The sequence below is a fragment of the Pongo pygmaeus genome, chromosome 8 (genome assembly GCF_028885625.2).
Source record: "Pongo pygmaeus isolate AG05252 chromosome 8, NHGRI_mPonPyg2-v2.0_pri, whole genome shotgun sequence".
In the NCBI taxonomy this organism is placed as follows: domain Eukaryota; kingdom Metazoa; phylum Chordata; class Mammalia; order Primates; family Hominidae; genus Pongo; species Pongo pygmaeus.
Genome location: NC_072381.2, coordinates 129,427,104 through 129,450,897, shown reverse-complemented (window position 1 = coordinate 129,450,897; position 23,794 = coordinate 129,427,104). Strand labels below are relative to the sequence as shown.

Genomic DNA, 23,794 nt, shown 5'->3' with positions numbered 1-23,794 from the left:
GACAGTCTTATGTCCTGCTTCTTTCACTTTGCATTGTTGCCCCCAAAAAACATGCTTTAAAGTCTGCCCTGGTCACACTTCTGAGCTGATGTCCCTCTTGTGGAGTCTGCATGGCTCCCGCAGCTCTGACTGTGACCTGGTCGGAGAGAAGCTGGATCTGCCATCCCTCAGCCCTGGCACCCTGAGCCTGAGCTCTCGGTGGCTATCTTGGTGCCATGCCTTCTGGCAGGTGCCAGGTGTGGTTTCGCTCCATGCTCTCTGCATCTCCCAGCCCAGGACTTCGCCCACTCTGTTCTGAGGCAGCCACTGACTTGCCGTCCCTTGCCATGTCCCACCTGCTGGTTCCCGTTTTGGAGGCAGAAATTGGCCCTGCTGAGTGGTCTCCCTCCGTCCAGCAGGGCTGACACACACTAGCTGAGCTCTCATGGTGACATAACTGTCACCTCAAGCTGACCCCTCGCCACTCCCGGAGGTGTTTGCATAGCTGCTCTGCCTCCCTCCCCCACACGGCCCCCAGCTGAAGGGCGCAAGTGCTCGGTGTGCTCATCAAATGTTTTCCTGTCACTGTTGCTTAGTTCCTCATTCTGAGAAAGGTCAGACCACGCCTTAACCTCAGGGGCCGAGAGTGCACACAGCAGCCTTGTGTACTGTCTGGGCACAGAGAGGTGGGGGCCCATCTGTCGGGACTGGGTTTGGTGTGTGTCAGCCCTGCTCTGGGCCCTGGGAGACTGGAGCTGCCAGTGGGGACGTGGGCATGGCTGTGGTTGGTTGCAGTTCTGCAGAGTAGGTGGTGGGGAGAGTGGGCCTCCTGAGTGGGGAGATCCAGAAGGAATTGACCTGGAGAAAACTGATGCCAGACTGGGTTTTGAAGGATGAATAAGAGTTTGCTGTGTAAACAAGGCAGGAAGGTGGGTTAAGATGAAGAAGCCTTCCAGGCAGATAGAAGGACAAGTGCAAAGGAAAGCACCACATGTTCTCCTGTTTGGGGTGGAGCCAGAATCCCTGTTACGGGGTGGAGCCAGGGTCCCTGTTAGGGGGTGGAGCCAGGGTCCCTGTTAGGGGTGGAGCCAGGGTCCCTGAGTGTGTTTCTTTCTTCCTGGAGTTCTGGTGCCACCTCTGAGGACACCAACACCACAAAGGTGAGCGTTGGAACAGAAGACAGCAGCACCGTGCAGGTGCAAGCAGCTCAGCTAGGAGCAAGACCTGCCAAACTCTTCTCTCTTACACCAGCCTGAGTCTGCCAGCTAGAAGGAGGCTCACAGTTCATAGCATTGTCCCCCCAAGTAGCCACCATGTTTTCTTCTTTTAATAACAAATGCTCTATGTATCCTAGGAACTGAATGTGAAAGCTTCTTGCCTCCCTGGTCCTCAGCCTAACAGAAATAGTTGGTCAATTCAAACACATATTCAGCCCCTGCCACAGGCTGGGTGCTGTACTGGGCACTGAGCATATGTGCCCTGGTGAACAACAGTGGCGACCCAGTGCCCTACCCCCTGGGAGCTGGTGCTTTATCAGAGGAGTGGGCGGCAGCTTCGTCATGGCGCATGTCCTGGGGAGAAGGGCAGGATGCCGGGACAGCAGCGTGTGTTAGGACGCTGACCCAGGCCTTGCGTTACCTGCTGTACTAGTTATGTACTGCTGCGGAACAAGTTTGCCAAAACTTAGCAGCTTCAAACAGTTTCTGGGGCTCAGGAACCTGGGTGCAGCTTTACTGGGTCCTCTTCTTAAGGTTTCTCATGAGGCTGTGACCCAGCTGTTATCAGGCTGGGGCTCTTCAATATGCTTGACTGCAGAAGGACCTGCTCCCAAGCGCACATGGTTGTGGGCAGAATATAGCACCTCAAGAGCTGTTGGAATGAGGGCTTCACATCTTTGCTGGCTTTTGGCGAGAGGCTACCCTCAATACCTCGCCACAGGGCCTCTCCAGTATGGCTGCAGGCTTTATCCAACCCAGCAAGCTAGAGCGTCTGCTAGCGGATTAGAAGTCACGATTTTTTCTAACCTAGTCATGAGTGTGAAATCCCATCATCATTGCCATATTCTGTTGGTTAGAAGTGAGTCATGAGGTCTAGCCACACTCAATGGGAAGAGACTACAGGGTGTGAATACCAAGAACCGGGGATCACTGAGGACTGTCCTAGGAGTCAGCCACCTCCCATTCTGCACCTGATCCTCAGGAAACTGGGGCCTGGGCTTTGCAGCCGGGAGAGTAGCTTCCAGCTTGATCCCAGCTCTAGTGGCAGAGAAAGTATGTTTATGTGCATATTTTCTGTGTAAGTTACTGACATAGCAGCTGTTTCATTTCTTCTTAAACATTTATAAAAATAAGTAACAATAGGAATTTCTTCTTTTTCGAAGCCCATGACTCATGGCCTATCTGAAATGGCTGGCGCGTTTCCCATCTCAGCTAGAAAGGATGATAAATACTGTGTGTTTAGGTCACTCTTGAAGAAACAAACACTCTGAGCCCAAGTTCCATTAGTCTAACGGGATCCTGGGCCATTAGCTCTGTTCTGTGGCCTTGCATTTCTGTAAGCAGGAGATTTTGGGGGCTGCTGGCTGCAAGCTGGATTGGTCCAAGTTGTTCTTTTCCTTCTATAAATTGGCTTGGAGAGGGGAAATACCACTTTTATTTTTAGTTTTAGGTTCACATTCAGCCTTTACTTCTATAATTGATCCAAAGTAGAGGGTTTGAAAACATTGGAATTTTAAGCAAAGTCAAATCACTTTTAAATTTCCAGAGAAGGATTCAAGTGGCAAGTCCATTTTTTTTTTTTTTTTTTTTTTTTTTTTTTTTTTCTGGAGGAGAACAGAGGAATAATGGAAAGAAGTGGACGGGATGGTTCATATGGCCAAAGAAGCCGGCCAAGAATTCGTGTTCCAGTTTCCTCTCTGTAAGAGATCATGACAATTTAAAACTAGCTTGATGCATTCCTATGCTAAATTGGCCCAGTTAATTAAAAAGAAGCCACCAATTGCAAGCAGAATTTTTCTTTATTTAATCCCATTTGTAAGTGGTGAAGACTATTCTTTTCAAACGCATCTCACATTAGCCTCCTGCCTCTTCATTTGTGAGACAGTTGATGGCGTTTGTCTCTTAATTCGGAGGCAGTTATAGCCCCCATTAAATGTGAAAAATGCGTGGAAGGTGCTGGCACCTCCAACCTAGTTGCATTCCTCTTTTATTCAAGGGACATTTGGAGTGGGGTCATGTACCATCTGTTAAGGATTTTACAGTGTCTATGTTTGAGGTTTGATTCTGTGTGTAGTCTTAATGCAATGCCCAGAAACAACCCACCACAGGAACGGTTCGTTTTCCCATTGTATGATGATGAGTCCAAAGGGAAGGAGAACTCAGCTCGCTGAAGAATTCAAACTCGATTTTGACCCAAACCCCTGGAGTCTTGGAACCTGGCTAGTTCTTTTCTTCATCTGCTTATATAAACTGATTTTTTAAACAACCCCTTGGACTGGTCAAATGATTCAGTTATGACGATAAACTAGGAAAGGAAGCAGGCTTTTAATGAAATGGATTCTGTTATAGGCAGTCACTCATGGGGACACAGAGGAATAGTGGGGCTGAACATTTGGGCAGGAATCCTGGTTTCATCAGTTTCACTGTCTGCAGAGTGTGTGAGGGAGCCTGAGCGTGGTGCACAGCTTTCACCCGCTGAGTGTCTGGGAGGGGTACCGGGGTCATGGTGGCAGGGACACAGGCATTGGAACCCCAGCCCTGTCACTTACTGCTCTGTAAACTGGGACAAGAAACTTAACCTCTCTGTGCCTCATTTTCTCATCGGTAAAATGGGGGAAGATAGTCCTACCTCCAGGGTAGTGAGAGTTAAATGACTTAATATTTGTAGTAACGTGTTCAAACAGTGCTTGACAGATGGAAAATATGTAATCATTATTATTATTAGGTATCAGTTATTACTAATAATAACAATAAACTGATCACTCATTTACTCACTCCCCAAATAGAGTTGCAAACCACATAACCAAGTTTTGGTCAACAGTGGACCCCATATATGATGGTGGCCCCATAAAGTTATAATCCCGTATTTTCATTGTGCCTTTTCTATGCTTCAATACATAAATTCTAACTCTTATGTTACAACTGCTTACAGGATTCCTGTGGTACAGGCTGACAGCATAGGAGAGCAGTAGGCTGTACCTTGCCGCCTAGGTGTGTAGGGGGCTGTGCCATCTGGGTTTGTGTGAGCGCTCTATGACATTCACATAATGACATCACCTACTGACGCATTTCTCAGAACATATATATCCCTGCTGTTAAGTGACGCCTGGCTGTATTTATTGAACACCCTTGATGTGCTGGATGCAAGCTGTACATAGGAGAGGAAAATCCATCCCGTTGCTCTCACGGACCCTCTGTGTAGTTGAGGGAGTGGGGCCAGGCTTCATGTAAATGATTGAGCTGGGCAGCCCCTCAGAGCTATCTCTGGGTGAGGCTTCTCTGGGTGAGGCTTCATCATTGGACAGGACCACCTGTGGAGGCTTAACCTTGGGTGCCGCTGGTGGTCTCTTCAGCTGAGGCTCGTTCCCAGGAGGGACTGGGCTGTGAGTTATTAGCAGGATGGCTCCCCAGTTTTGCAAAGCTCTGTAAATAGGAAGAACCCGGTCTTTGTGGATGCCTAAGCCTGGACGCACCTCATTCACCTACTTCCACATCAGAGGGAGCAGGATGCCCACCCTAGGGCAAAAGCCAGCACACACAGAAGGTTGCTGAGCTGGATTCATGCCTTTGAACCGCAGCGGAACTTTGACTTGAGAATCTCTCTTGCTATTCAGGCAGCACCGAAAGCTCTTCTCCAAACAGCTCAACTTTCCCCAGCCCCTAGAAGCACTGATTGAAAGCCCTGGATGTGTTCTCAATCAGAAGAGAGCCTGGCACTGGGAATGTCATGCGATGTTTTCTCTAGAACAGATTTGCACAAGGATTAAAACGCAGGCTGTTCCTAGCACTGAGGGATTCATTATTGATTTAAACCATCTCAAAGAGAAATTAGGAGAACGCCTCTGTGGAGAAGAGACGGAATGAGGAGAAAGCCGTGGGGGTGTAGAGGTTGCAGCAATAGCCACAGATCGATTTCTCTTCCTCGCCTCTCCCTCCAGCTCTCACTCTTTCCTTTTCTCTAAGATTTTGGAAGATTAAGAATTACAAGGGTCCTTGTGAGGACTACTGTAGTGTGGTGTCTTTATTGAAGCTGCCTGTTGACACCTTGATATGGGCCCTGGAAGCAGCTCGAGGTCACTTTAATAGGACTGAGCTGTTGAGCCACCCGAGGTCAAGGGGGTTGGCCTCGATCACAGAGCGGGGAGGGAGAGCTGGCAGCGCCCAGGCCAGAAGGACAGCTCGGGTCTTTGTGAAGGGGTTCTCTGAAGACCGTTCAGGAGGGACTGCCTGGTGAGGCGCCACATCTTGTTATTGGTGGGAGAAAAACCACCAAGCTGAAAACTCCCAAGTGTTGAATACTGTTTATGTTTTGGGGAAATGTTTGTGAAGTCCTTGGCAGTCCTGTGTATTCCCACACGATTGTTTGGAAAGGACTGTTCCGAGCAGGAGGAACACTGTAGGGAAAAAGAGCCCCGTGTGTCTGTATCTGCAGAGATCCTAAGGTGAGATGTGTGCCCGCTGGGCTGGGATCCGGGAGGGCACTTAGAAACGACCCTGGGGCAGCCAGAGTTCAGGCACCTGTCTCACCCGGAGTTCTGGGCTGCTTAGTGAGGTTGACGCTGTTGAAGGAGGGGGTGGCAGCACACGTCACATACTGGCACCGCACCGGTGTGCAGTGGCCATTGCCCTGCAGTGAGGGGCCCACACCCTGGGCCTGGCTTTGTAACCAGGGGTAGCCCGCCCATCCTCAGTGCACCCCAGTTTTCTTGCCTGTAGAAGCATCTGCCATGAGAGTCACTGGTGAATCACGAGAAGGTGCTTTGTAAACCACGCCAGGCTCGGAGATGTCAGGGATGCTTGGTGTCACCTCTGAGAAGTGCTGCCTCGCAGTCTGTGAACAGTTACCGGAGCCCTGTGATTGGATGCTCTGAAAGGAACAAAGAGGGGCTGGGAACCCCACTTGTGCACAAGGAACCTAGGGCCTGGTAGGAAATAGAATGGCCCCAACAAACAGGACACCTGTCATTCATTTGGGCGTTTTTAGGACCAAATATGGATGTTTTTAACTGGCAGAAAATGAGCCTCACCAGTGTCACCCCTGTGTTCAGTCTAAGGTGACCTTAGACAGTCCCTCCAGATCAGCTGGCCTGGCCAGTCCTGTCTCATCCAGCCCCTGATGAGACAGTCACAGTTTGTGATTCAGTGGAACAAAAGGGCTCCGTCTCAGCTACATTAAATGGCCTTTTTTTTCCTGGTAGGAAAAAAATATAGAATCATTATTGATGGCACCATATCACAGGCTGGGAATTATTGATCAGTGATTTAAATTCGGATGCCAGCAAATGGAGCATAACAAGGCCAGGTGCTCTGGCTGCCTCTCATTACAACCCTCACGTGGCCACAGTACTGCAAGATGTTGTTGAGGGTGAACTGGAGGACATGAGTGTGTCCCCATCTTGCGTCCTCCTGCCTGAGGAAATGTGGCCGTTCCGGTAACTGTCATTGAGGAGCCAGCTGGGGGGTGTTTGAGGAGCACGGGGAGGTGGGCCAGCGCCACCGGGGTGAGCCAGCCCAGGGATGGTCACCTGCTCCCAGCCGCCTGCAACTTCAGCACCAGCTTGGGATCTTTTCTCAAAGGTGGCCCTCTGAGAAGTCCCATGCGTGGAGCAGTAACTGGAGGACATGTCAGAGCTCAAGGCCACCGCGCACCTGCCCTTGTCTGAGCTGAAGCTGAGATTGAAGCTTGTGCGTTTGGGTGCCTTTTGAGCTGGGTAATCTTAGTGACTTCTGACATGAGTCCCTGTGGGAACTGCTGTGTTAGAACCAGCAGTCGCTCGTCAGGGTGATGAAAACATCTTGGGACTGGGGAGTGGTGGTGTTCACACAGCTGTGTGGTGTATACTAAAAACTGGCGAATTGTTCACATTAAATGGGTGGATGTTATGGTACGTGGATCATTTCTCAATATAAAAACGATATGAACAAAAATACAAAAGGAGGAGGAACCCACTATGGAGAGAGGTTTTCCCAAACTAGTGGCATTGGAGCCGGGACCTGCAGGGTTCTCCACATAGAGGCCAGGCCGATGAACAACCACATCATCACTTAGGAACTGGAACCGTCAAACTTTAATGAGCTATTGCGATCACCAAGGAATATTAGCTTTTCCAAGAGATACAAGATCCCGCAGTGTGTTCCGGCTTCATGAGAGATGCCGAATTCCCTTTTGCTGTTGCTGTCACTTTTCTAGATGCCCAATGTGATGTTCCGTAAACACATTTGCTGTTCCCGACCGTGGCATTGGAGTTCCCCACGTTTTTCCTAAGTGTTTATTTGCCACCTGAAAACTATCAGTGCAGACGGCCAGCACCCACTCTAGTCAGCCGTGGATTCGTCTCCTTCCCTAAGCTCGGAGGGCAGGGGCCATGTCCTGCTGGGTGAGGGGGGCTTTGGGGTCAGGCAGGCCTGGGTTGGTTTGGGTCCCTGCCCTGCTCTGGAGCTTCCTGGGCTGCGTGACCATGAGCAAACTCCTTAACCTCTCTAGTGTCAGCCTTCTCCCCCACAAAATGGGGTGGCCCACATCTCATTGTGAGGTTGTGAAGATAGACGCAGAGCATGCATGCAGCACCCTGCACAGGGCCTGGTGGTGGTGGGCTTCCCTACCCCTCAGCATCCACGTCAGGAGTGGAAACCGAGAACATTGCAGGTGCTAAACCCGGGAAGCAATCACGCAGACCCCTGTTGGGAGGAGCAGCAGCAGCTCCTGCTTTAATAGTGATCAGCTCACCGACCTCTGCTCACTGGCTCAGAACAGCTCCCTGTAAGTGTCTCTGAATGAATTCAGCAGTGGTCTTGGGTAATCATCCAGATTTTACATAGTAGGGCCTTGCCCACTGCTGGCAAGGGCTTGCCCACTTTGTCCCTTGGGGAGAGACATGGTCACTTTCAGAGGCACTGGATTGATGGAGCCCTATGCCCCCTCACATACATTTCCCATCCCACTGCTCCTCCAGGGGTCCCAGGACCCCTGCGCTCCACAGGAAAGGGGCTGAGCAGTACCCCATGAGCACAGGCCCAGTGTGAGGGGCCGCGCCGGCAGCCTTCTAAAATAACCGCGGCACAGAAGGCCTGGAATGCATTTGGACTTATATTTGGAATTGTCGTTGGAAACAGTCCTGGCCAAATGTAATACCCATCTGTTCGGGATGGTTTGAGAGTAAGAAAATGAGGTGGCTCTGCTGGAGGGGGCTGGGCAGCCCTGAAACTCAGGGCTGGGAGGGTATCAGGTCCCCTGGCCCCCATGCTATCCTGGAGCCCTCCTTCCCTCCAGCCTAGGCAGCTCCTGCCTCCTAGGACCATCCCGTCGTGTTGGGCTGCCCTGACTGGAGGTATTTCCCCTTGCCTGCAACCAGGCTTTCTTCCCGAACCTTGTGCCCGCTGGTCAGTCCTTCAGGAGTTCGGGACTGGGCTCCTTCCTGCTGAGTTTTTACATCTCCAGGGAGAGCAGCCAGGTTTGGTGCCCAGCACTGAAAGCAAGCGTCTACTGAGGCCGTGAGCTGCCCATTGCCTGGCTCCACCCTCCCACATTCCTGATGCTGTCCCTCTGTTAATGCATCCTGGGGTTACATCCGTGCCCCTGCAGTTCTGTGATGATTCATCATGAGCTGTGTGTTTTCCATTCCATTGGTCTCCTTCCCCCACTTCCTCATGGAATAGTGGATTTTGAAGACTAAAAGGTAGACATTACAGTTTGTTTCTGTACGTTTCATCTTGTTCCACGGTGTGCCTGTCCGGCCTTTTGACGTCCAGTGGATACTTATTCTTGATATGTTTGCTGTTCTCAGCATTTTCTGAGTGGCTTTAACCTATCCGAGTGGCTCTCCCTCACCCAAGATTATTAACTCACTCTTTTCCCCTGGAGAGTAGTCGAGGGGGAAATGATAGCTTTGTTATTTGAAGACAATCTTAGGAAGCATTTGCTTAATTCTTGGGGAGAACCCAAACAGTGCTCCCCTGTCTCAGTGCTCCCCTGAAGGGAGGTGCTCCTGTCTGCATTTGCCTCCCTTCCTGCTTCCTTGTGGGAAACCTGGCCACATGGCCCCAGTCCTCCCCTACCCTCAGGGCCACTGTTCCAGGGTCTCAGGGTGGCAGAGAGGTGTTGGCAAAAATAACTCCTTGGAGTTATTGGTCTTTCTTAGAATTGGGGTTTAAAATCTGTTTGATTTCCTAGGGCAGTCATAATAAATCGCCACAAACTTGGCTTCTTAAAACAACAGAAATGTATTCTCTTATGATTCTGGAGGCCAGAAGTCCTAAATCAAGATGTCTGCAGGGTTGGTTCCCTCTGGTGGCCCTAAGGGATAAAAGCTGTCCCCTCCTTCCAGCTCTGGGTGGCCTCCAGCAGTCCTTGGCGTTCCTTGGCTCATAGACGCTGCACTCCAGGCTCTGCCTCCGTCTTTCTGTGGTATTCTCTGTCCTCTCCTCTTTTTATAAGGACACCTGCCATTGGATTTGGGACCACCGTAAATCCAGGAGGATCTCGTCTTAAGATCCTGCACTTAATGACATCTGCAAAGACCCTATTTCCAAGAAAGGTTACATTCACAGGGGCTGGGCTTAAGACTTGGACATAATTCTTTGGTGTCCACTATCCATCCAACTACGGAATCCAGATGGTGGCCATGGCTTGTGGTGAATCTAGTTCCTGTTCAGATGTCTGTGACACAGCGGGATGCCAGAGACCCAGCGTAGGTTCTCGCAGTGGGGTTCGAGGGGCTCCCAAAGCCCACTGCCAATTCTCTGAGCAGATCCAAAGTACCCAGAGGTGACTGAGAGGCCAAAGGAGTCTCTTTTCATCCAGCCCAGGAAGGAGTGTGGCCTGGCTCTCAAAGGCTGTACATGTGACTCACAGGAAGTGAGGTAGTGAGTTCACTTTAACCCACCTCAAACATGAAAATCAGCCGTTTCACCTGCTGGAGGTGGGCTTGCCTGGTTGGAACAGTAGGTATGTCCCAGTTTTTCCCAGGGATTACTTCTTGATTTCTGAAGAATTGTATGGAATCAGCAGATTCCTCATGAAGTGACTTTGTATTTAAAATCAAGACAAGCTTAGGTGCTTTTGTTTTATTTATGAGCCAAATATCTGCAAGAAGTGTTATTACCACAAAGAAAATTCTCAGTATGGAAACCTTCAGCCAATGTTTGGGTTTGTGTGAGGTAATTTATGTGATGGAATTCCAGTTCCACCAAACAATTTGGGTAGTTCTGTGGGCATCTTTGGTAAAAACTGGGCTTCGAATTCTTATTTAACGTGGGATTTTATGACAGTTTCAGAAGCATCTGTTACTTTTCATTGACGTAGTTTCTTGGGCTAAGCCATAATATTGACAGGACTCATAGGAAATGTGTAAGCCAGGAAGGGTACCCCTCAGACCAACTGCCGCCTGGCACCCCTCAGTGCACACAGCCAAACCTTGCTTGAAGGTTCACGCGTGTCTGATTTTGTCATTTATTGACCAGCCATTTAGGTCATAGTAACCATGAGCCACCCTATGGCGACAGATGCCGTGTTTCAGTTTTGATGTGTCTTCTAATTCTGAGGAAGGAAAATAGCACAGGTGATGTTGGGGACACCAGTAATAAGCTGTTGTGGTGTTGTCTTGGGGAATATTCTCAGGCGAGTGTGGATCTGGGGAAATCTACTCAGTGACTACCGAGCACCTTTGCTGACTGTCCCTTTGGACAGTTTGGCTGGCCAGGCTGTGGTAGATGGAACACTCCTGTTCCGGTGGGTGTTTTGATTCTAGGAACTCTGTGGGTAGATCTCAAACCGCTCAAGACTTCCAAGAGGTGTCCTCTGTGGACATTGGCCGTGGATGAATTCTAGAGGGCTGTGTCAGAGGCACCCGATGTGCCAAGGTGGGCTACGGAGGTGGATAGCTTCTGGGCCTGTCCCTAAGAAATGCTGCTCCTTATATCATGACCTCAGTTAGAGGGGAGGGCAGCAGAGAAGGCGCATTTGCAACAGACCCTGCTATAAGGGAGCACAGTTTTTGCAGGATAGTGTGTGGCTGAAGGTCTGGGAGTGTTTGGAAGTATGGATGGCGGCTGGGCATGGTGGCTCACGCCTGTAATCCCAGCACTTTGGGAGGCCAAGGCGGGTGGATCACCTGAGGTCTGGAGTTCAAGACCAGCCTGGCCAACACAGTGAAACCCTGTCCCTACTAAAAATACAAAAAATCAGCTGGGTGTGGTGGTGGGCGCCTGTAATTCCAGCTACTCAGGAGGCTGAAGCAGGAGAATTGCTTGAACCCGGGAGGCGGAGGTTGCAGTGAGCCGAGATTGCACCATTCCACTCCATCCTGGGCAACAAAAGTGAAACTCCGCTTCAAAAAAAAACACAAAGACGGAAGTATGGATGTCAGATACCTGGATGCATGGGTGCAGAATGAGAGTCACAGAACTGCCTTCCCTGGAAAGAGGGGAAGCCAGGTTGGAGAAGTTGAAGGAATAGAAAGTATAAAGCTTTGAGGAGAGAGAAGTGTGACCCTGTAGAGCCACGTAGGCCACGTTTTCCATAAGCCCAGTTTCACCCTTGGCCCAGAGATGCAGGTGTGTGTGCAAGAAGAGAGTGGGACATATGGCAGGAAGGTTGAAAACAGACAAAAAGGGCTGCAAGGAGAGATAGAGGAGAAAAAAGAGTAGGAAACTCACACCCTGAAAGTTCTGTTGAAGATAAAAACACCTCTTTTTTTTTTTTTTTTTTTTTTGAGAGAGTTTCTCACTCCCATTGCCCAGGCTGGAGTGCAATGGCACGATCACGGCTCACTGCAGCCTCAACTTCCTGGGCTCAGGTGATTCTCCCACCTCAGTCTCCAGAATAGCTGGACTACAGGCATGCACCACCACACCTGGCTAATTTTTTGTATTTTTAGTAGAGACAAGGTTTCACTATGTTGCCTGGGCTGGACTTGAACTCCTAGGTTCAAGTGATCCTCCCACCTCGGCCTCCTAAAGTGCTGGGATTACAGGCATGAGCCACTGTGCCTGGCCCTGACATTTGTTAAAATGGCAGTGCAGGCCTTCTTCAGGACCATTGTGGTAGGTATAGGGACTGCCATGACAGTTTTCCAGTAGAGGAGAGAGACTCCCAATACAACTAGGAAAAGTAGGGATTTTAAAGCCGAGGCAGGTGGATCAGTTGAGGTCAGGAGTTCAGGACCAGCCTGGCCAACATGGTGAAACCCCATCTCTACGAAAAATACAAAAAAATTAGCCAGGTTTGGTGGGCAGGTGCCTGTAGTCTCAACTACTCGGGAGGCTGAAGCAGGAGAATCGCTTGAACCCAGGAGGCGGAGGTTGCAGTGAGCTGAGATCACGCCACTGTACTCCAGCCTGGGGGACAGAGTGAAACTCTGTCTCAAAAAAAAAAAAAAAAAATGCCAAGGAGCAGGGCGAGGGGGTTGGTGGCTAGAAAATTACTAAGGGGAAACATCAAGGGGGAAGGGGTGGGGATTCTGGCTAAACCAACCCGATGGGATTCTTGGTGGAGACAGGCCAGGTGGCCAGGCATCTCCTGGGGGTGGTGGACTAGGAACCTGATCAGATAAGAAGGGTGGTCAGTTAACCAAGGGTGGGGGATTCTGGCTAAAGCAGCATAGCAGTGTCAACAAACAATATTTTGACAAATTTAGTTTAGAGATCTCACTGGTATTTATTAGCACGGTCCAAGAACAGGGCAGCATCCCATTCCTGTAATACGAAGGTGCTCCTGTGGGCCCAGCCAGGTTCTGGCTTTATAGGCAGAAACGGGCTGAAGAAGCAAAAACAGGCAACGGAGAGTGGATTGTTCATTTCAAAGTGACTTTCCTTCTAGGGTTAAAGCAAAGAGGACGTCTGACTGGTTGCTGTGTATCCCCTGGTTTTTTGGAAACTGGCCCGTTCTGAGTTCAGTTCAATTATGTGGCACCTAGCACAGATGACTCTGTTCTGGCCTGTGGGGGCCTATTGCAGAAGCTCAGTCCAGAACAGTAGCCTCTCATACATTTTATTTAACAGCAGGATTCTTCCTAAAATAGGGTGATGCAGAGATGGACCTGGAGGTAAAAAGTTGAGGTCTAGTTGGGAGGAGGATACAGAGGGGCCTGAAGTGGGCCAAGGAAGACGATCAGCTCCTGTGCGGCAGCATTCTGCCATACGTGTGCGTGGTGTCTATGAACAGATATGTGTCCACGGGTAAACGTGTAAGTCTGCAGGCATTCCTGTGCATATGTGGGGGTGCTTTTACATCGTGTTAAAAACGAGGTCCCTACCAACCTAGAAAGATACATCTCATCATTTTTTTTTTCAATGTCAGGAATGTGTATGCAAAGGACTGGGAATTTCATGCGGAATTGTAATATTGTGAGAGCAACAGACGCTCTTATTTTTGTTCCCTTCAGTAGAGGAGAGAGGAATGAGAAGGTGCATAAAATTTTCATGACTTCTCTTTGCTAGTGTACTATTTTTGTAATCTGGTATTGTTTGAAGCTCCCTGTTGCTGTGAAAACAGAGGCTGCCTGAGATGATAGAACAAGCAACAACATAAAAGCGGCCGGTGGTTTGTGTGGGGCCAGTATAGACATGTCTGGGTCTGGAAGAGCTTAGGTGGCCACGAGAAGGGTGGGAGCTCGGAGGGATGAGGGAGGTGGCTCCTCTGCAAGGGAAGGAAGAAGGGTGGTTGTGTTTCAATCAGGAAAACTAGATAATGTAATTGTACACTGATTTTCATTGTCACCCAAATGGTGTGATTGCACGTTCATGGGTGGTAAAAATACACATTTATTTTATTCACAGGTTGTACTCAGACTATCTCTACTTTGCAAGTTCGAATAAATCCGCAGACGACTTCCATGAGAAAGTGACAGAAGCACTGCAGCTGTTTGAAAATTGCATGCTTGATTATTCACTGCGCGCCTGCGTCTACAACAACACCCTCAACAACGCCATGCCTGTGCGTATCCCCTGAGCTGGCCCCTGGCAGAAGGAGCTGGTTTGTTGTTATGCAAGTGGCATTGTGGGTTTGGGTTTTAGCATAGGAACAGAGAGAAGCGTTTTAATGTGCAAATGCTGTTCCCCATTATTCATGGATGTAAAAGCTGAAAACTGATGGGCTCTTAGTCTGGCTCTCTGCCTTCTTCCCTGCTGGTCACCTGCCACCTCCCCCTCCCTCAGCAGGAGGATGAGGGTGCGTTTAGGAAGATTACCATTTAGCAAGACACCCGGCAATTAGAATCAGCAGACATGAGGACACCCAACTCTCAAATTGTCTTAAGAGCATTCTCTTGAGCAGTGGATTGTTTTGTTGGTTTAAAAAATTACCCATCAATGATTTTCAATGCTTCTTTGACAGAGTCTCAATTGAAAAACATTTTCTGTTGATTCCTCAATCGTATCTCTTGTTCTTCCTTCAGAACTATGTCTGTAAATTTCTAGCCTTTTTGAATGCAAAAAGCTGTTATTGGTGAATTCAGCACCTTTTAGCCCTGGGATAGTTTTCCATGCTGGGCTCCCTGGGCTGGCTCTGTGCTTCAACAACAGGGCTTATGCAGCGAGGCTAATGCTGCTGCCTGTTCTGGAGTGGCTTTACAAGCCTTGCTCTGCTCAGCGTCTCGCGTGGCAAGGCACGAACAGGCCTGCTGTGGAGTCTTGGAAGCCCCCAGGTGGTGGGGCTTCAGGCCAAGATGCTCTGCCCCCTCTTTCTTATTACAGAGGCCGTGGGATCTGGGGAGGCAGCATACAGGGGCAGCAGGTGGGATTCCAGGCTGCCCTGTTGGACCTTGTAGTTTGGCAAGGAAGATGCCACAGGGACACAGGTAACCCCAGAGCCTGCTCTGGTGCCAGGTAGGAGGAGTTCACTTTGGAACCAGCCTTGGTGTGGGTCAGGTTTCCAGCTTGGCCGTTTGCTGGCTCTGTGACTCTAGGCAGTTGTCTCAGCCTCTCTGAGACTCAGTTGCTTTGTCATACAATGGGGTAATAATGCTGCTGTACCAGGCTGTTGTGATGGGTCTGTCTTGCATTCCTGCGTTCATTCTTGCCACTATGTCCCCTGCATGGCGCTGGGTCCTGGGGCCACAGCAGTGCCAGGACAGGTGTGGTCCTTGCCTTCCTGTGCAGCTGGTGGGGAGAGAAGATGGAGGCTGGGCAGGGAGCTCTGGCCACCAGAGAACCACCTAAGAACAGGGCTTCAGGCAGGTTCTTAGGGAATGTCTGTGCTGAGGCCTGAAGGAGAGTTGGCCAGGGAACTGACAGCAGTGTGTGCAGAGGCCTAGTGGTCAGCACCACCTGCCATGCAGAACACAGCCAGCCTGGTGTGGGAGATGGGGGGCACTGAGGGAGGGGGCTTGGGTGCGTGGCACGTGGGGCCACACCACCGGGTCTAGCCTCAGAAGAAGTCTAGACTTCACCCTGAGAGAGATGGGACCCCTCAGAGGGTTTTAAGCAGAGGATAGTGTAGGAGTGGAAAAGGAATATCTCACTACTATGTTCATGGCTGAGGCACCTGTAATAAAACACTAACGCGAGAAAGCACACATACTTGTTTAACGTAAGTTTCATGTAACCCGGGAGGGAGCCTTCATAAGGAAACGGAGACCTGGAGAAACGGGAAACCTGTGCGTGTTTGTGCTTGGGTTTGATGAAGAGAGCAGTTGGGGCGAGGGCCATGATTGTCAAAGGGGGAATGACTCAATGGCTCTGTGGCCACCGTCACAGGGGACACAGGGTCTCGGAGAAACTCTATTTGTGTGTGGCTTGACCAGCACAGCTTGTCGACCCGGCTTCGTGACCCAGAACCACTCTCAGCTGTGACTCTTGGCCCTGGACCCCTATGGAGTGAGTCTGACAGAACAGGCAGGGCAGCCCTCCCGGTCCTCAAGGCAGCTCCCTGAGGGCGGTCTCAGGGCTGGGGCTGGCAGGAGGAAAGGGGCACTGGTGTGACGCCTCAAGGTGGGGTTGTGGTTTCTTCCAGCACTGATCATGATGCTGAGCAGAGAGGGGTGCCCAGTGTGTGCTGACACGAATCAAGTTGCAGCTGTGACTCAGGCCAGGCCCATTTTGTGCCACATCTACCCTTTCCTGCGGCAGGTGGCTCTTCCATCCTGCAGGCCCCGCATGGAGGACCTTCAGTCCTGGCATAAACAGTAATAGCAGCAGCTAAGAGCCAGGGCTATTATGGGTCAAATGCCAAGGTTGGCACGCAAATCGGGGAACGTGCTCATGGACTGGGTTTCCCCATCATCCTACCATGCCTGATTCAATCCACCCACGAGTACTTTTCCCTCTTTCTCCCAGTATTTCTAGAGAGCTCCACTGTTCTACCCTCTGCTGTTGCCCTCATTCAGCCACTGGCCCTTTCATTTGCAACCTCCACCTGCACAACTTCCCTCTCTCTGGGAGACAGCCCCTCCCCAGACCCCTTCTCACCGTGATCCATTTCACCAGGCATCTTTCTAAGATGCCGAACTGCCATCACTATTGATGGGGTTCAGGGCACACTGCCCCCAAATATAACAGCTTGGCATTTGAGAAAACAGCAGAAGCAGGAAGGCCATTCTTGCTTCCCTGTCCCCTCCTCCTCTGAAGCTGGCCATAAAACGCTCAGAGCAGAGGGGCCCTCCCTGTACATCCTCATCTTTGAAGATCCAGGGGCACAGAGGCGAATCTGAACAGACAGGCCTGGCTGTGTCTACCCCAGTGCATGACCATGAGATAATTCCCCCTTACAGGGACTCGTGGCTCCGAGCTCACTTCTTTGGCTGGCACTCATGCTCTCACTTAATCAGCCAATATTTATAAATGCAAAGCAAAGAGAGGAAATTCCCCAGCATTATTAAGTGATATAATTTGAAATCCTAAACAACTGTAATTACAAACAAAATGTGTGACATCGTCAGGAGACTGTCTCCAGGTGAATTTAAAGCATGGCTGGGGGATTCGCCTACTTCAGTGTGGGAAGCGAGGGTGCACCTTTGTCCCCCGAGGGTCAGGGGTGCAGGACCCCTCCAGGAATGAATCTTGAGGGAAAAGTCCAAGGAAAATCCAAGAGGAACCAAATAGGAGTGTTGTCCCGTCTTTGACAGGGGCCTCCTTTCAGGGAAGGAAGAGCTTGGTGCACGGCCTTCAAGGCTTGTCTGAGGCCAGCACCCTGACTGAGGGAGGGATGAGAAGGAGGAAGGCATTGGTGGTTCCTGGCCCCAGCCGAACAGGTGACCCAGTTTGCCTGGCCCCCTTCTCTGTCCAAGTGCCTTCTGGTAGACAACAGCCACCAGGTGGAGCCTGCCGAGGAGGCTGTGTGTGCTGGTCAGAGTATGGATGCGAAGTGATGGATTCAGCCAGTGTAGGCTCAGCACCAACCTGGCACTACAGCTTAACACAGGCCCTCCCATGCCTGGGGCTTCCTACTGGGAAAACTGAGTCTCAGGGAGGCAGCCTTCCTCTGGAGTCACAGCCAGTAAGCAGAGGATCTAGGACCCAAATCTAGGCCTTTTAACCCAGCTTCCCCTAGACGTGTGTTTGGCCTCAACATTTCCCCAACAATCTGATCTTCAGTGGTTGCTACGCTGCACCCATGGCATGGCAGGCCCTGATCCAAGAGAGAAGGTGCAGGACGGTGCTGTGACCAGTTGTGTGCTTGGAATGAGGCATGTGTCCCCACCTTGGCGTTTCTACCACGTTGTGCCTTTTGAAACTTTCTCCTGTTCGTGATCCTGCGTGACTCTCAAAACAAACCCAATAGGTGGGTGGGAAGACAGGAGTCAGTCAATGTCACTGTCAGCAGATGAGGACAGCGAGGGGCAAGGTATCCAGCTAATGTGGTCGTAGAAGGGGCCGGAGCTCTCCCCTGCAGGCCCTGGGACCACTGAGTTCTCTCTGCAGGAGACTGCCTGAAAAGGACTGCGAAAAGTGGGGCAGGTGTGGGCTTTGCACTGGGGACTCCTAGGAGGAAGCGGCTTAAGCTGGGCTGGGTTTAGATGGGCAGGGAGAGGCAGGGCAGGGGGGAACTCCTGACCCAAGGCACAGTTTATTTTAATAGCTTTAAATAGTGTTTCTTGCTGCGGAAGAGCTAATATCTAATATGCACGTGCAGTCTGCATGCTACCCAGCACTTTGTACCATGCAGAGTGTGCCGACTCCCATCCAGTACCCTGGGGGCAAGCCCTTGGATACTTTCTCCCACACAGAAGGGAGGGTGTGCCCCTGCCCTCCTGCTCCGGGTCAGCGCTCCGACTGTGAACTGGAGAGCACTGCTGAAACTGAGCCATTAGTTCATGGCATCATCGTGATCCTCCCTGTGTTGTGTATGCTTGAGTCTTTGTGAGAAAAGGTGTCTAAAACTCCATCTGTGAGAGGTGAAAGGGATCTAACCTTTGTTCATTACTGCCAGCGCCTGTCAAGCCCTTTCAATGCATCATCTCATTAGAGATCCCCTGAAATCCATCCCTGTTTTACAGATGGGAAGACTGAGGCTCACAGAGGTTAATTCTCTTACCCATAGCTGGTATCAGGCAGGCTCGAGGTTCAATCCCGGGTCTGCTGGCCTTTGACACTCAGGGAGTTTTTGCCTTCCCTAGCTGACTCCTAAAAGCAAAGGGTTTTGCTGGCAGGAGGCCTGGGCTTTTATGTTCAATTTTGCGTTTTGCTGAGGATGACAGGACAGTAGCTTAGCGGGTGCCTCTGGTCAGAGGAGATCCCCAGGGGCAGGCCCAGTGGACAGGAGGGATGCAGCAGTAACAGATTGACCCTTAATCTTCTCTTCAGTCCCTGGAGAGCTCACACACCAGAGAAAGAGCCAGGCAATCAGAAACCCTCCTTATAGAGGTGAATTTTCATTTCTGGGAGGAGAAGCCAGTTTCCCTCCAGATGTGAGTCCCAGCCCTGGGAGGGCAGCTTTGTAAGGCACCCCGGCCCCTGGCACACCCTGCTGGAGTCATTCACCGCCTTCCTGTGGCACCTAGACGCAGGGGTAGCACAGACCCCTCTGCCTCTGGCCAGCCCCCGCCACTGTTCTGCAGCACACCCTACCCTGGGGGGTGCTCAGAGGGGCCAGTGAGCCTGCCTCAGAGCAGTGTCCCGAGAAGCCTGGTGCCTGGATGAGCAGCAGCCACAGCCCCTGGGAACTTGTCAGAAATGCAAATGCTCTGCCAGTCCCAGACCTGAATCAGAAACTCTGGGGACGGGGCCGTGGTCTGTTTCTCAGGCCCTCCAGGTGGGTGTTTGTGGGCTCCGGTTGGAGAGCCACTAGGGCTCTTGTCACCACTCCCCCCTTCGTGCCCTCTGGGGTGCGGGAGACTTACTCTAGGGCTTGCTTTACTCTGACTGTCTTCTCTGTCCACCCACTCCTTTTCTCCATTGTGTGCCTCACAAGGTGATTGCTCAAGTCTGTTTCTTTACCAGTTGAGCTCTGTCTCCATGAGATTGCAGCCTCCCTGAGGCCAGGGCCACTTCTGTTAGCAGCAAATCACCATTGCCTAGCAGGGTGCCTGGCACATGGTGGCATGAGCTCAGCTTATTTGCCAAATGAATGAATGGGGACTAGTGGAGAGGCTGGCTGGGGACTCCCAACTGAAATCCCTAGTAGGGGACGGAGAGGCTCGGCCAGGTACATGTTTGGGGAGAACGGGGGACTGGGACTGTGCTCAGCTCAGCCTCGGCTCTCGGTGGGGATTGCTCTTCCCTGGGGCCCTGCATGGGGGACAAGCTCCACATGCACAGGTGACCTGGCTTCAGGTCCTGGCTCCAAGGGTATTGGCCACCGACCCTGAGTAGCCGCCTGCCCTGCCCTGCACCTCCGTGTTTCTATTGGTGAATCAGCTGGCACAGTTAACTTCAAAGGCTTCTCACAGCTCTGATGTTTTCTAATTTTAAGCACATTGGGCACTTGCCCTAAATACCCTTTTTATTTTTGTTCTCTTTTGATTCTCTGTCCTATACTGGGAAAAGGTGAGGGGAAAAAATCTGCTGGGGGCTGTCTTTGCCCTGTCTTCATCGTGCGTATGGTGGCAGTAGTGATACTGCCTGCACCAGAACCTGTCACTTCAGGTGACCACACTCCCCCTGCCTGGCAAGGGGGCTGGGGGTTGGGGTGGGAATTGAGGGGCTTTGGGGTAGCTAGATCAGAGGGAAGGCACAAAGCTGGAGGGGAGCTAGCCCCGGGAGAAGCAGCCGAGCACCAGGAGGCCTTCCCCGCCTGCAGCCCCTGTGGTTTCCTCTTTTCCTCCCCTTTCTGGCTCAGCCCTGCCTGCTGAGGAGGGCCATGCTGCGGTGCAGGCCTGTGTCCACCTGAGACAGCGAAGGGGGCTCTCATGAGCATGGGCACAAACGAGGTTTCAGAGAACTATCTGTCAGGTGCAGGTGCCCAGCCAGGTGCTTGGACAGGCCACAGCTGCTCTAAAACACCCCAGCCTGCCACAAACACCTGGCTGCTTTCCTTCTGGAAAGTTCTCCTGTTGAAAGGCACGTTCTCTGGAAAAGAAAAACCTCATCAGACTGGTCTTCCCTACGAGGGATGGCCTACAAGCCTGCCAGGGAGAGAATTGAAAAGCCCTGGGAGGCGGGTGACTTAACAGCGAGTTGGTCTTGTCATGATTTGTCTGCGTTGGAGGCGACGCATGTTTATTTCTGAGACCGGCACGTTCTCATTTTCTCTTTAGTTTCGGCCCAGCTTGAGGTCTTTTTTCTGAGCTGGCATGTGAGGTAGCAACAAAGTGTGGGTTGGAAACAGCTAATGAATTTTGAAGGCAACTTATCCACTCTAATTGCTTTTCTTCCTCTCCATCCTCCTCCATGGGTAGAAAAATAATGAAATGGGAGAAGAATAGTTAGCATCTATACTTATTTTGCCCAATCTTTCATTGTCTTATTGTTAACACTGTATTCAGCAATTGCACCCGAGAACCATGTTGAGGGCCAGAGTGCAGGCTTTGCAAGGATGGGATGGTGGAGAAGCCACAGTCCCTGCCCTCAAGGTCAAGGTCCAGGTCAAGTTGGGCAGGAAAGGAAACGTGACATGAGCTAAAAAATGGGAACTCCAGAAAGGAGCCTGGGGAGCCGGCAAGTGCTGCATATATGAGAGGATGAGCTGGAAGTTTAAGCCAGGCCCAGGACTTTCTACACATAGAAAGCCATGGAGGCTTTAAGCAGGGCTGGCTGTGGCCAGGTCACTGCTTTGGAAAGCCGATGCTGGTGGCAGGGTGCATATAAGAGTGCAGAGACCAGGGGAAGGAGGACCAGCCAGGAGGCTGTATCAGCTTCAGGCAGGTGTAGATGGGGCATAAACAAAGGGAGAGGTGTGAACTGGGGAGAGGTGGGAGATGAGAAGTTCTGGGCAGACACAGATAGGCAGAGCAGGGTCCCTGGGCACTTGGAGAAGGGGCAAGGGGAGAAGCCCTGGAGAAGGGAGCCTCACAGCAAAAGGGGAAGAGGCTGTTTTTTTTCTGGAAGCTTTGCTAAGAGTTCAGGGTGAACTGTGGAGTTAGAGGAAACTGTTCCCAAGACTGCTCTCACTTCTGACACCAGTTGCAAGTTCAGGAGAGATATTCTCCAACCCACCTTCAGGTTCAGTACTTTTCCAGAAGGATTCTCAGAACACACTGGAGGCTATTATGCTGTTGGTTATGATTTATTACAGGGAAAGGATGAAAATTAAAGTCAGCCAAGGGAGAGGAAGTGCAGGGGGCAGAGTCCAGGAGGGGCCCAAATGCGGAGCTCTGAGTCCTCCTCTCCCCGTGGAGTCATGGACGGTGTTAGTGCCACTGGCCATGGTATGTGACAATCCTTGTGGAGTATTGCCAGGCCAAGCCTTGGGGGTCCAGGCCTTTTACTAGGGCCCCGTCACATGCAGCTCCTGTGGCTGACCTTTAGTCTCCAGTCCTAGCAGAGTCAGAACTGATACCATGTGGCCCAAGGCCCCATCATCAATCTCAGTGTTAGCCTGCCTATGACCAAAGCCCTCAGGCCAACCAAGACACTTCTGTCAGATAGGACGTCCAGGGGCCCAGAGATCACCCCCCAGGAGCCGAGGGAAAGGCCCGAGTTCTCTCTGAGTAGAGTTAAATCTTCACCACACAGCTTGCAGTAAGGCACGAGAGAAGGAACAGAAGGGTGAAGACCCCGGAAATGGGTACTGGAAAGTAGAAAGGACTTAAATAGGAACATCCTCCTGTGTACTTGGTTCAGTAATGATTAGATGCTGACTTACACACACCCTTACCGTCAAGGATGTTCCTCTGGCATCAGGGTCTTCACTCATCTAGGTTGTCTTTGGGGTGTCTGTGGTTGACTTTTCGCAGCCCGTTGTGTGCTGGGCATAGAGATCACACTGGGAACAGAGAAACAGCCAGGATATTGTGCAAGGAACATGTGCACCATTGGTGGCCACAACCTTGACCTCTTCCCTGCACTTCAGTCCTTACCTGTGAAATGGAGGCATGGAGCTACCCACAGGGTGTTGTGAGGATTCAATGCAACCCCTAATATAGGAATTCTTTGCACATGTAGCACAAAACCCCCCATAAAGAAGCAAGAACACCTTGTGTTGAAATCCAGCTTCTGAAAGTAACTTTGCTAGGATAACTCTTTTGTGGTACAGTGAAATGCCGTGCCACTTTGGAAAAGTGCCCTATGGTGTTGGGGCAACTGCTCCTGAAATAATGCCGTTCTTCTGTGGTCCTAGGTGAGGCTCCAGGTCGGGCTCTATGCTGTGTACCTTCTGGACTGGCTCAGCGTTTTTGACAAGCAACAGTTTCTCATTCTTCGCCTGGAAGATCATGCATCCAACGTCAAGTACACCATGCACAAGGTCTTCCAGTTTCTGAACCTAGGTATGAGTATGGTGCTTAGACTGACGGGGCAAAGCAAGAACTCTGTGGACTTGTTCCGGAAGTCCTCTGGGGCAAATGCAGACCTGGTCAACTGGGTGGGAATGGGCTGAGCTGGGAGGCCTGGGGATGTCCTTCAGGAGGCCTGTTAAGTACCATTTATTGAGCACTAGCTGTACACAGGTCATTGTGCACAGTATGGTGAGGGATTCTCTGGAGAGGAGGAGATGGTTTCCCTTCTGGGAGCTTATGGTCTAGTGAAGGGAGAGGAGGAAGCCATAGCTCACCTAACTGAATGACAGGTAGGGTGCCATGGGGAAGGTCAGCACTGTCACGCAAGGTACGTGCTGATGGTTTGGGATCCCAGCTGCTGCAGGGATGAGGAAGGCTTCATGGAAGGAAAGGACCTGAGAGCTGAGCTTTGTAGGACCAACAGGATGTCACCGGGGGTCTGGAGCAGAGGACATGGGACTTGGAGGAGGGAACAGACAGATCATTGCATCATCTCGGGTATTCTTGGAAATTCCTGGAGTCAGAGCTGTGTGGCTGAGTTTTGGCTGATGGTCATGGATGCTGGGCCCCTGGGGCATGAGCGCCTGCCCTCAGCCTGTGGATACTAGCCCCCCAGGGGCCTGAGAGTCACTTTGTGGTGACAGGCCACACTGCTGACTATGGTGATGGCTGGCAGAGGCATGTGCTGTCGGAGCGAGTGCTGCCCATGTGGATGGGGCACTTAGGGATGGCTTGAAAGGCTGAGCAGGCTCGAACAAGCCGCCCTCCTTCCCAGAACACCTCCTGCAGCCC

The 23,794-nt window shown here is 51.2% G+C and overlaps 1 protein-coding gene across 7 annotated transcripts in view; it reads left to right on the top strand.

Annotated features, from left to right (window-relative positions):
• CHST15 (carbohydrate sulfotransferase 15) overlaps window positions 1-23,794 on the top strand; it is an 87,184-nt gene that overhangs the window by 57,985 nt on the left and 5,405 nt on the right. For all 7 annotated transcript variants that reach the window (XM_063670368.1, XM_063670367.1, XM_054435588.2 and 4 more), the window contains exons 6-7: window positions 13,971-14,127; window positions 22,846-22,993. In XM_063670368.1, the coding sequence (XP_063526438.1) occupies window positions 13,971-14,127; window positions 22,846-22,993 (305 nt within the window). The remainder of the gene's footprint in view (window positions 1-13,970; window positions 14,128-22,845; window positions 22,994-23,794) is intronic.